Source organism: Neofelis nebulosa, chromosome 8 (assembly GCF_028018385.1).
Source record: "Neofelis nebulosa isolate mNeoNeb1 chromosome 8, mNeoNeb1.pri, whole genome shotgun sequence".
NCBI classification, from domain to species: Eukaryota; Metazoa; Chordata; class Mammalia; order Carnivora; family Felidae; genus Neofelis; species Neofelis nebulosa.
This window is the reverse complement of record NC_080789.1, coordinates 69,263,919-69,275,670: the sequence shown is the minus strand read 5'-3', so window position 1 is coordinate 69,275,670 and position 11,752 is coordinate 69,263,919. Positions and strand designations below refer to the sequence as shown.

General features: G+C 38.5%; 2 protein-coding genes across 6 annotated transcripts in view; one reads left to right on the top strand and one right to left on the bottom strand.

The window, feature by feature from the left end:
- ARID2 (AT-rich interaction domain 2) overlaps window positions 1-9,313 on the top strand; it is a 180,709-nt gene extending 171,396 nt beyond the window's left edge. For 2 of the 3 annotated variants that reach the window (XR_009265756.1, XR_009265757.1), the window contains exon 25: window positions 8,583-9,313. The gene's annotated coding sequence lies outside the window, so the exon portion shown is untranslated. Of the gene's footprint in view, window positions 1-5,653; window positions 5,774-8,582 lie in introns of all 3 variants that reach the window. The other variant, XR_009265758.1, reaches the window with a different exon arrangement.
- The window catches only part of SCAF11 (SR-related CTD associated factor 11), a 71,874-nt gene continuing 68,250 nt past the window's right edge, over window positions 8,129-11,752 (bottom strand). For all 3 annotated transcript variants that reach the window (XM_058743033.1, XM_058743034.1, XM_058743035.1), the window contains exons 15-16: window positions 11,567-11,686; window positions 8,129-11,306 (exon numbers count right to left, since the gene is read on the bottom strand). In XM_058743033.1, coding sequence (XP_058599016.1) covers window positions 11,160-11,306; window positions 11,567-11,686 — 267 coding nt within the window. In that variant the 3' untranslated portion in view covers window positions 8,129-11,159. The remainder of the gene's footprint in view (window positions 11,307-11,566; window positions 11,687-11,752) is intronic.

Genomic DNA, 11,752 nt, shown 5'->3' with positions numbered 1-11,752 from the left:
GGGTTGGGTTTCCAGAATCTCTGAACTGTACTGTTTCCCTAAACTGATAGAGAAATATTTAGCCTTGGGGCGCCTGGGTGGCGCAGTCGGTTAAGCGTCCGACTTCAGCCAGGTCACGATCTCGCGGTCCATGAGTTCGAGCCCCGCGTCGGGCTCTGGGCTGATGGCTCAGAGCCTGGAGCCTGTTTCCGCTTCTGTGCCTCCCTCTCTCTCTGCCCCTCCCCCGTTCATGCTCTGTCTCTCTCTGTCCCAAAAATAAATAAAAAACGTTGAAAAAAAATTAAAAAAAAAAAAAAAAAAGAGGAGAAATATTTAGCCTTTGCTTTAGAGAGGGTTTATTGATTTGAATGATCAGATATGATGCCCTGTTTATAACTAAACTGTGTGAAAGACAAGACTAATTTGGGGGCTGACCCTTTCCACAAATTCACTCTTGCTGGGCAGTTGTCCGGGAACAGGCGTTTCTGGGTTGTGCAACCTTTGAAAATTGACACAGTTTGTTAAAATAATAACTGAAAGAAAGGAACAAAAGCCGCCACAACCTAATACAGAAAGCACGATTTTAAGTACACACACTCTGACTTCACTCTCTCGCACACAGTAGGCACTGGCACATTTGTTGTTCAAGTTTTCTGCTTCCAAACAGAAGCACATTTTATGCGATGCGGAATTCTTCCAATAGGAATTTTTTCCCCCAATTTATGATTTATTTTTCTTATTGGGACTGGATTAAAAGAAGAGAAAAGATGAAGAATGAAAGATTTGACTATCACAAATCTAAATTTTTTTAGTCTATTTATTTTTGAGGGAGGGAGGGAGGGAGGGAGAGAGGGGGGAAGAGAATGAGCAGGGGGATGGGCAGAGAGAGAGATGGAGACACAGAATGAGAAGCAGGCTCCAGACTCTGAGCTGTCAGCACAGAGCCCCATGCAGAGCTCGAATTCAGGAACTATGAGATCATGACCTAAGCCGCAGTCAGGCGCTTAACTGACTGAGCCACCCAGGTGACCCTGTCACAAATCTAAACAATGGTTCGGAGCTAATTGCTGGCCTCTTGATTTTTTTTTTTTTTTATAAAGTTTTATTGCGAAACCCCCACCTCAGGCACATGTAACAAAATGCATAAAATAAAGAGTAGAGCTTTAGTATCGTAAAGCAAACCCCTCTGTAACCACTGCCCAGATCAAGACATAGACCTTGGAATGGAAATAGAAATACAGACAAGCCATTTCTGGTGCCCAAACTGTCTGGGTAGATTGGGTGAGAAAGAGTAAGTGTGGGGCACATATGGCTGGGTAGATCTTGTGATGAGCCAAGAGGCAGCATTGGGAGATGGTTACAAGGATAGGCTTTGGACTCAGGCTCCTCTGAGGTCTGAGTGATCCTGGCTGAGTGACTGAACCTCATCCTCATTTCTTCAGTTGAAAAATGAGGTTAATAATAGGACCTACTTTAAAAGTTCTTACAAAATTTAAGGGAGATAATGCAAATAAAATATTGTCACAGAGCCAGTAGGAAGCACTCAACGTTAGTCACTGCTGCTGTGATTGGTAATCATAATTGTACTTGCTAGAGCTAAGGAGGACGTGCAGTCAGCTATTAAAGTGTACAAGGAAGACTTCCAGAAATGACGATTTAGAAAAAGCCGTGTTACAATGGTAATTTTAGAAATGTCTAAAATTCCTTTAGGCAAGTGTGTGAATAAAAACATGTTGAATTAAGCACACACAGCCTGACCTCACCAACAGCTGGGTTCTTACAAGAGTCTCATTGCACCTTGGAACCATGTGAACACCCAAGAAATGTTCAAGATCTTCTTTCTCTGCTGAGTGGGATCTAAACCCCAGATAAAGTGGCATTTGAAAACACAGTTTAAAAAAGATTGCAGGCAAACTGTCAGGTGCTGTTGCTGCCTCTGAAAGGGAGGATAGAATCTAAATGGTTTTAAAGATAAGCTGTGATCTAATTAGTTATGTTGTTCTGACAGAACAGCTGTGATCTTCAGGGGATCTTAAAAAGTTACATAGTGGTTTGCTTCTTGGCTGCACATTAGCCTCCGCCCGGGGAGATTTTAAACTATCCCAAACCCAGAGATTGATTAAATTAGCCTAGGCTCAGCCTAGGCTCAGCCTTTTTAACTAAATAATTTTAGTTTATTTAGTATTGCCTTTTTAACTAAATAATTTTAATTCTAGTATAGCTCACATACAGTGTTATATTAGTTTCAGGTCTACAATATAGTGATTCACCAATTCTATACAGTACTCAGTGCCCATCGGTATCAGTGTACTTTTAATCCCCGTAACATTTTATGAACATAGCAATTTATATTAAGTTGATGGTTGAAATTAAGCTTAAATTTGAATCTATTCTTTACTCTTCTCCCTCCTCCCCACGTTTTAGGTATATGGTGTCATACTTTACATCCTTTCATCTTGTGAATCCCTTTACTGATTTTTATAGATAAAGTTTTACTGTTTTTGTTCTTCCTACTTTTCTTACTCTTACTTATGGTCTTTCCATTCAAAAAGTCCCTGTTAACATTGTTTTGTAGGGGTGGTTTAGTGGTGATAAATTGCTTTAACTTTTATTTGTCTAGGAAACTCTTTATCTCTCCTTCTACTCTGAAGGATAGCCTTGCCGGGTAGAATATTTAGTTGCAGAGTTTTTTGTTTTGTTTGTTTTTTTTTTTTTTCTTTCAGCACTTTGAATATATCTTGCCACTCTCTTCTGTCCTGCAGAGTTTCTGCTGAAAAATCCACTGATAGCCTTATGGAGTTTCCCTTGTATGTAACTGTTTTCTCTTGCTGCTTTTATTTATTTATTTATTTATTTATTTTATTTTTTAAATTTTTAAACGTTTTTTATTCATTTTTGAGACAGAGAGAGACTGAGCATGAACGGGGGAGGGTCAGAGAGAGGGAGACACAGAATCTGAAATAGGCTCCAGGCTCTGAGCTGTCACTACAGAGCCCGACGCGGGGCTCGAACTCACGGACCGTGAGATCATGACCTGAGCCGAAGTCGGCCGCTTAACCAACTGAGCCACCCAGGCGCCCCTCTTGCTGCTTTTAAATTCTTTATCACTGCTTTTTGCCATTTTAATTACTATGTGTCTTGGTGGGGACCTCTTTAGATTGATTTTGGTGGAGGGATCTCTGTGCCTCCTGGATCTGGGTTTCTGTTTCTTTCCCCAGATTAGGGAAACTTTCAGGTATTTCTTAAATTACATTTCCTGCCCCCTTTTCTCTCTCTTCTCCTTCTGGATCCCTATAATGGGAATGTTATTACACATGATGAGTAGGTGAGTTCCCTAAATCTATTTTTATTTTTTAGTATTATTTTTTTCTCTCTTCTATTCAGCTTGATTGCTTTCTACTACTCTGTTCTTCAGGTCACTGATCCATTCTTCTGTTTCCTTTAGTCTACATTTATTCCCATTAGTGTAGTTTTAATTTTTAAAACTGAATTCCTCATCTCTGATTGGTTCTTTTTTGTTTTCTATCTCTTCGTTAAGGGTCTCACTCAAGTTCTCCACTCTTTTCTGTAGTCCAGTGAGTATCTTTATGATCATCTTTTAAATTCCCTATCAGGCATGTTACTTACCTTGGTTTCATTTAGCTCTCTTGCTGCGATTTTGTCCTGTTTTCATTTGGGACATATTCCTCTGTTTCCTCAGTTTGTCTAACTCTCCATATTTGTTTCTATGTATTAGGAAGGTCAGCTACATCTCCTGCTCTTGAAAGTAGTGGCCTTATGAAGAAGGGGTCCTGTAGCCCTCTGCAATGTCCTCTGTCCATCAGAAATGGACACTTCAGGGCGCCTGGGTGGCGCAGTCGGTTAAGCGTCCGACTTCAGCCAGGTCACGATCTCGCGGTCCGTGAGTTCGAGCCCCGCGTCGGGCTCTGGGCTGATGGCTCGGAGCCTGGAGCCTGTTTCCGATTCTGTGTCTCCCTCTCTCTCTGCCCCTCCCCCGTTCATGCTCTGTCTCTCTCTGTCCCAAAAAATAAAAAAAAACGTTGAAAAAAAAAATTAAAAAAAAAAAAAAAAGAAATGGACACTTCAGGGGTGTCTCTTAAGTCTGTTGCATGCACCCTAGTGGTATGGCTGGGCCACTTTTCCCTTTAATCCAGTTGTCTGCAATGGTTCTCTGCCTGTGTGGGCAGTTTGGTCCCTGTGTTGTTAGTGGACTAGTCGGGGGGGTACCTTATGCTTAAGTTGAGTCAGACCAGGTGTTTGCCAGATGCAGTAACACCAAACTGCAGGGTGCTTTCTGTTTTGTCCCGGGAAGCTTTCGATGGTTGGCAGGGCCTGCACTCAAACCAGATGTCTGCCCCAAGCCCGTTGTTGGAGCTGCACTGAGACTGGTGGTTATATTCCCCTCTCCCCAGAGCACGAGTCACTTTGGAAGTGGTACTGGCCCTGGTGGAGGCTGCTTGCACACTGCCGGGCTTGTGGCACCACTTTGGGTGGGTGGGCTCTGGCCAAGGGCATATTGGAGGAGGCAGATCCGCAGGACAACAGGGGCAGGGCGTATGGTTGTTAGCAAGGTCTGTGCAGGTCTGCTGCTAGAGGAGATCTGGAGCTGCCAAGGACTAAGCCTGGGGAGGTTAGATGGCGTGGGCGGATTCACAGAAGAGCTAGGGTGGGCCATGCAGTCAGTAAGGTTTGCATAGGCCTGCTGTGGGAGGAGACCTAGAAGCCTGGCTGGAAGGGACAGGTCTGCAGGAGAATGCAGAGGCAAGTTCACTGTTAGCAAGTTAGGGAGAGTGTTGCTGCTGCACTGGTTCCCACAGGTATCCATGGGGACAGGGTATAGGGGAGGGAAATGGTGCCAGCCAGCTCTTTTTTTTTTTTTTTTTAATTTTTACTTTCTTAATTTACATCCCAAGTTAGTTAGCATATAGTGAAACAATGATTTTAGGAGTAGATTCCTTAATGCCCCTTACCCATTTAGCCCATCCCCCCACCCTCCCACAACCCCTCTAGTAACCCTCTGTTCTCCATATTTGAGTCTCAAGTTTTTGTCCCCCTCCCTATTTTTGCTTCCCTTCCCTTACGTTCACCTGTTTTGTATCTTAAAGTCCTCATATGAGTGAAGTCATATGATACTTGTCTTTCTCTAATTTCACTTAGCATAATACCCTCTAGTTCCATCCACATAGTTGCAAATGGCAAGATTTCATTCTTTTTGATTGCTGAGTAATACTCCATTGTGTATATATATACACACCACATCTTCTTTATCCATTCATCCATCAATGGACATCTGGGCTCTTTCCATACTTTGGCTATTGTTGATAGCGCTGCTACAAACATTGGGGTACCTGTATCCTTTGGATAAATACCTAGTTCTTTTGTTCTTGAAGTCTCTCAAAGTTACCGGTGCCTCCTGTACCTGCTCTGAGATCAGTTTTTCCCCACCGTGTCTTCCCCTTTTCTACCTTCTTTGATGTTGGCCTCTTAGCTGCATTTAGCTGTGGAGAGTGTGCTCTGCCAGTCCTTGGGTCATCTTCTGGGTTATTTACACTGATGTGGGTGTTACCTAGTTGTATCCATGGAACATTAGGATGTTCCTATTCCACCATCTTCTCAGAAGTCTCTGTGTATTGTTTTTGGGATTTTTGTGTTATTTTTTATTTATTTTTTTAAGCTGTGACCCTGGATGTGCAGCTAGATTGAAACCATTGTGCAAGTAAACTGTATTTCCACCATTATCCAAGATGAGACAGTGGGCAAACCAGTCTGAATTATAGAGCAGAACTTCTCCCAAGTAAGTATGTAGGAAATTATGACTTTCCCATATCTAATCTCACTTAATCCTCTAGGTAAGTAGGCAGCAAACCCTCATATAGGCCGCTCTGGCTCAGAGAAGTTTAGTAACATAATCAGCATCACTCAGGCACAGAAAGCTGTGCCTCAGTTCTCTGTGAGCTTTAAAACCAAGACCCCTACTAATTATAAGTGGATTATCTTCTCTAATGATTGCAGGATTGGGAAATATGCCCAGATTAGTTACGGTTTGGGAAGTCTACTTCTTTATGACTAAGGCATGTCTCAGCCCATAAAGCCAGTGGGTGCTGACTACTCACAGACTAGCACCCATCAGCTACCACAGGAGGCTGTGCTCCCCGCTGGGGAGTATGGAGCACAGTATGGAGAGCCATCAGACACCTATCTCAAGTGTTCAAGCAGAGACGTTAGGCCAGTTCTAAATTGGGAAGTTGGTAGCTCCCCAGCCTAGAGCAAAGCTTCCTGCCCATTCCCCCACTGTCATGTACCAAACAAGGAGAGCTGCAATTTTCTCGTTTTTTCTGATCATACGACTATTGTTCACTATAGTAAACTTGGAAGCTAAAGAAAAGCAAAAAGATCCTCTACTACTTAGAAATAATAATCTGTGTTTTTGTGCCTTAATTTTTAATTGGAATATTATGTATACAGTTGACCCTTAAGTAACACAGGTTTGGACTACACAGGTCTACTCATACACAGATTTTTTAAGATAAATCTGATACAGTACTATAAATGTATTTTCTCTTCCTAAGGATTGTCACATTTTTTTCTCCAGCTTACATCATTGTAAGAATATGGTGTATAACACATATAACGTACAAAATATGTTTACTATGTTGTTGGTAAGACTTCCAGTCAACAGGCTGTAGTACTGAAGTATTTGGAGAGTCACAAATTCTATGGGGGATTTTTGACTCTGCAGGGGGTTGGCTAGAGTCCTAGCCCCCTCATTGTTGAAAGGTCAGCCGCAGTTTGTGACCTATTTTTTTCTCCATTTAATGTTTTTTTTTCCCCTGAAAACATTTACAACAGCTGTAGAATACTTTCATATGAACCACAGATTAACCATTCCCTCCAATTTTCCTCTATTAAATACTAGAAAGGACTATGTGAACCAGTATGTTTTCATCATTATGGAAAAGGGATATGGCAGCCCTTTTCAGGCTGTTTATACTTATTTACAAGTTGCCTTTTAGAAAGAAAAATTGTACAAATTCTAACCAGTACTATTTCCTCATGGCACTCTTGCCAGAATTAATCAATTTGATAAAATAACATTTATAACATTAACTGTGAAGTTGAACACTTTTTCATGTTTATTAACCACTTTTAAGCCATTGAAAGATTATGAGTGGAGTAATCTTTCAAAATGCATGTCTGCTCATATCAAACACCTTCTGCTTGAAAGATTTCAAGTTTTTCTTTACAAAATGTATTGCCCTAAGAAGTCTCCACCAGTCTTCACTCTAGCCAGTTTAGGCTTTGGGTTGCCACACTTTGAGGCCACAGACCATTTGCACCTCCTTCCTCTGCCAGCTCTTTTCTCCTTGCTTAGTTCTTATCTTTAGCTCTTAAGTGCCATTTCTCCCAGGGATTCTCACTGATCACTGTTAAGTCCAATTACCCTATCACAGATCCTTGGATCACCTTATAGTCCTGTCATTCCTTACCAGTTATATAAATAGATGTTATTTCCACATTATGTAGCTCTGTGAGTAGAAACAGTATTGTTTTGCTTACTCTTCCCTAGTGTGTAACACACGAGGTGGGCACTCTGTGTTGAATGATGCTGTGTTATCAGAAGATTAGTCCTTCAGTGTCTACAATGAACTGGCGCATATAGAATCTAAGTCATAGTTGGGACTATTAAAAGAGGTCAGATGGCAACACTCTGGGAACTAAAGGAGTTGGATTTCACTGCAAAGGAATTCCAGTTTGATATAGAGGAAACAGCAATTGTTTGAGAGAATGGAGATGGGATGTGAATGGAAAATGCATGAAAGATGGCTTCAATATTAAAACCTTAATATCTCCAGGACAGGAAATATGAAGTACTGTTAAAAAGGCAATGAAGAGGTGCGCCTGGGCGGCTCAGTCACTTAAGGGTCTAACATTGGCTCAGGTCATTACCTTGCAGTTCGTGGTTTCGAGACCTGTGTCGGGTCTGAACTGTCAGCTCAGAGCCTGGAGCCTTTTTTGGCTTCTGTGTCTCCCTCTCTCTCTGCACCTTCCTTGCTCTCTTTCTCAAAAATAAATTTAAAAACTTAAAGAATTTTTTTTTTAAGTAACAGTACGTACGATATGTGATAGAATACTATATAGCCGTTAAACATCATGCTGTAGAATTTTTATTAAAATGTAAACTTCTGAATACATCATTAAGTGAAATGGGTAAGTTACAACAGTTCTGGGCAGTTTGATTGGCATTGTTACCTTTAAATGGCAGGATTACAGGTGATTTTTCTCATTTTTCCGTTTCTTCTACAAGTTTTTTTAAATAAAGCTTTTCTAATTTCCTACAATGATTTTGTAATTAGGAAAAAATGCTATTAAAATATATGCTGATAGCTAACTCTAAGCTTGCTTTACAACTTGGACATTAATTTATGATGCTAGCTAGTTATGTGTACAAATCTGAGAAATACTTCAACATGTCTTTGGAAACAGTTATAATGAGGCAAAAGTCAGCATTTCCCAGGAATCAGAACAATAAAATGTTAAAGACACTTCTTTGTTTATCAAAAGAATTTATTAGAAAATATTACATACTACATTTCTGTTTTAAGAGTATTGTTTCAGTAGACAGAACTCCATCCTTGTACTACAAACAAGGTCTCATGGACCATGGGGCAACCACTGTGCTTCTGAAGCTGTATCTTTTGGATGGAACGTTCAAACAGTACACACTGTGGCCATTTAATGGAAGATCATGGAGAAAATGTGGTAACCAGGAAAAAAAGAAATCACAAAACTTTTGGAATGTTAAAATAGTAAGTAACTACTTTTAGTCAAAATTCTAGGCATCACTATAGCCTAAAACATTGGTCAATGTGACTAGTAAGTTAATGGGACCAAGGTTTCAAAGGTCAAGTTAATACTGAATCTTAATAAATAACAAGAAATTTATAATTCCACAAAATGTTTTTGATTCAGTTTGTGCACATGCAAAATTAATGTAGATTTCTGAGAAAAGCAAGAATGGGGAATGTTAAAGCATTTTTTTTAACATAAAGCATGCACTTTCTAATACATTCTTAAGTATTTCTAAGTTTTAAAAGTTTGAATTCTAATCCAGTAACATTCTTCATTAGCATTTTAAATGCAGTCTAACCAAGTACCCCAAGCAGATATGGAATACACACTTGTTATTTTCAAGACAGGTGGAAATAATTCATGGCACTGCAACCAAAGATGTGAGACTTGACCATCATACCACCTAGTTTTTCTTCAAAACTTTTAAATGGTATAAAGCAAATTTTAAAATATAACTGTATTCCCAAACATCACTGAAAGAAAATGTAGGAAAAGTATGCACTGTGTGATTAATCATCTTAGGCAATTTGCTACAAAATTTTCAGTGTGAACCAGCTTTAACTGAAAACAGATTGCAAATTCACACAATTGTTTCTAGAGTTCAAAACAAACAAATGAGGAGGTGTGTGTTGATATTTAAAACAGTCTTAATATTTTATTAGAAGAAATATACTTCTAAACTTCTTTCCCCTTCATATCTAAACACAAACTTTAATTAAAAATATATATATAAATCAGTAGAATACCATATTACAAATGCCCAGAAATGCAGAATAAAGATCAAGACTCCTTGGAAATATTTCTAACACTTTTTGGAATTACACTCTTAATCTAGTAAAGATTATGAACTAGCACAATCATTATTGGGGCCAACAGTTCAAAATATTTGCCTTATCAAAGCTAGCACCAAGAAAGTATTATGCACATAAACTTGACAAACAGATCATCTTTACTTCAGAAAAGCACAGTCCTACAGAGTATTGCTCTCTCTAGTTTAGCTAATACAAGGGTCAGTCTGTCTCACTGATGCATATATCTTTCTGAGCCATTAACATCTTATCTGAATAGCTTTTGTTATTTGGTATCTATTGAAAATTATTACTGCAATGAAAGTTTATCATGGATAACCCATTTTTTTCTTCTAAGATGCCAATTAAAATAGTGGCTCTATAACCTTCTGAACTTACCTTTTGTAAAAATTAACATATTCTAGTATTTAAAAAAAAGACAATCAAATCCCTAGTCCCTGAAAGCCTAACCAAGACTCCATTAAGTCCTCTCCCTTTCCAAAACCAAGGTTTTAATGTCTAGAATTTTGCAACATGGTTAATGGCCACCATATGGTCACCTAATTAACACTTTACTCACTGTAAAGCATTTGGATACTTCTCAAGTGTAAAAAGAAATTCATTAGTGATTAGATAGATGAGCCAATGAAAGCCACTGAAGTGCGTCTCATAATTCTACCTTCATCCCAAGGAAGGCAGGGTCACCACTCAACTGCAATTCTCCAGTTGGCACAGATAATTTATCATTTCTCTGACAGGTAGAAGATATCATGAAAGTACATAATTTTTATAAAGTCAACACTTTTTCCAAACTGTTCTTCTAAATTCCACAAAGAGTTTTAGACTTCCAAAATTGTAAATCTAGCAAATCAAACTGCTTCATTTCAATTGGTGGGGAAAAAAGGCACAAAAGAAAAACAAGCAGCATAACCTTTATTTGGTGATTCAGTAACAGTGTTCCAAAGTTTTGAACACTGAATTTTACTCAGGTGATAATCTGTTTTCTATCTAAGCAATTTATTCAGACGTGTGTTTTAAAAATACACATTAGGAACCCTGCAACTGGTATATTCTGTTATTAGAAATATTCTTCATGGTAATACATTATTTAACTTTCTATAAAGGGAAAAATCATAAAGATCATTCATACTTTATTTTTAGCCTGACAGAATAAATGTATTATATATATCTTTTCCAAAACCAGTGCACTTAGAAGACTCTAATTTATGCACTCCATTGTTCAAATCAAAAAGCTGTACATCTTCCAGTATCCACACTATAAGAGTCCTAGTAAAAATGCACACTCCTTTAACCCCTTTACTTTCCCTTGAATTGCTTTCATTTTCGGGAGGAGGAAAGGATAAAGAAGTTGCAGTGCAGAACTATATTTATTTAGAACAAAACTTTATATTCTACATTAAAAAAAATAATTTTATCAAAACCAAATTTCAATCACAGTTATGTATGATTTTCAGTTAAAGGTACAAGTTGAAATTGCACTTTGCAGATATCTTGATAGTGTCCTTTACAGTGCTCCCCATTTCAACCTATGTTTTTTTCGGTGGACACAGGTTCTTCCAGGGTTTTCTTTTGGCTTCCCTTCCGTGAATATTTGTATTTGTCTACATAGGCTTTAACCAGATTTGCCACCTTAGTAGAATTTACTTCTCCACTTTTACTATGACAAACCTACGAAAAAAGGGGAATATTTTTCTCATACTTTATAAGGATTAAAGCAAAATGGAAAGATTTGTGAAAACCAACCCCAAAGAGATAATCAGACATTTTTATATGTTCCATATCTCATATGATCTTACTCAAAAGGCAGAAAAGCAGACCAGAATTAGAAGTTAGTGGTTATTATTTTAATTAGACTTAAGCATTCCTTTATTAAAATAGAGATGATTCAAAACAATTACATATATAACTCTGCTAAAGCTAGAACTTACTTTATCTACTGCTTTCCGTACAATCTCTTTATATTCTTCCTTGGTGATATCTTTATTTTGGTAAAATGGCTTAATGGCCAATTTTACCTCCTGTGCTGCTTTTTCTTGGATTTGTAATTTCTGGTAAGAGGAAAAAGTATAATTATTATTTGCCCACATACTTTAAAAAAATTTCTTTTAAAATAT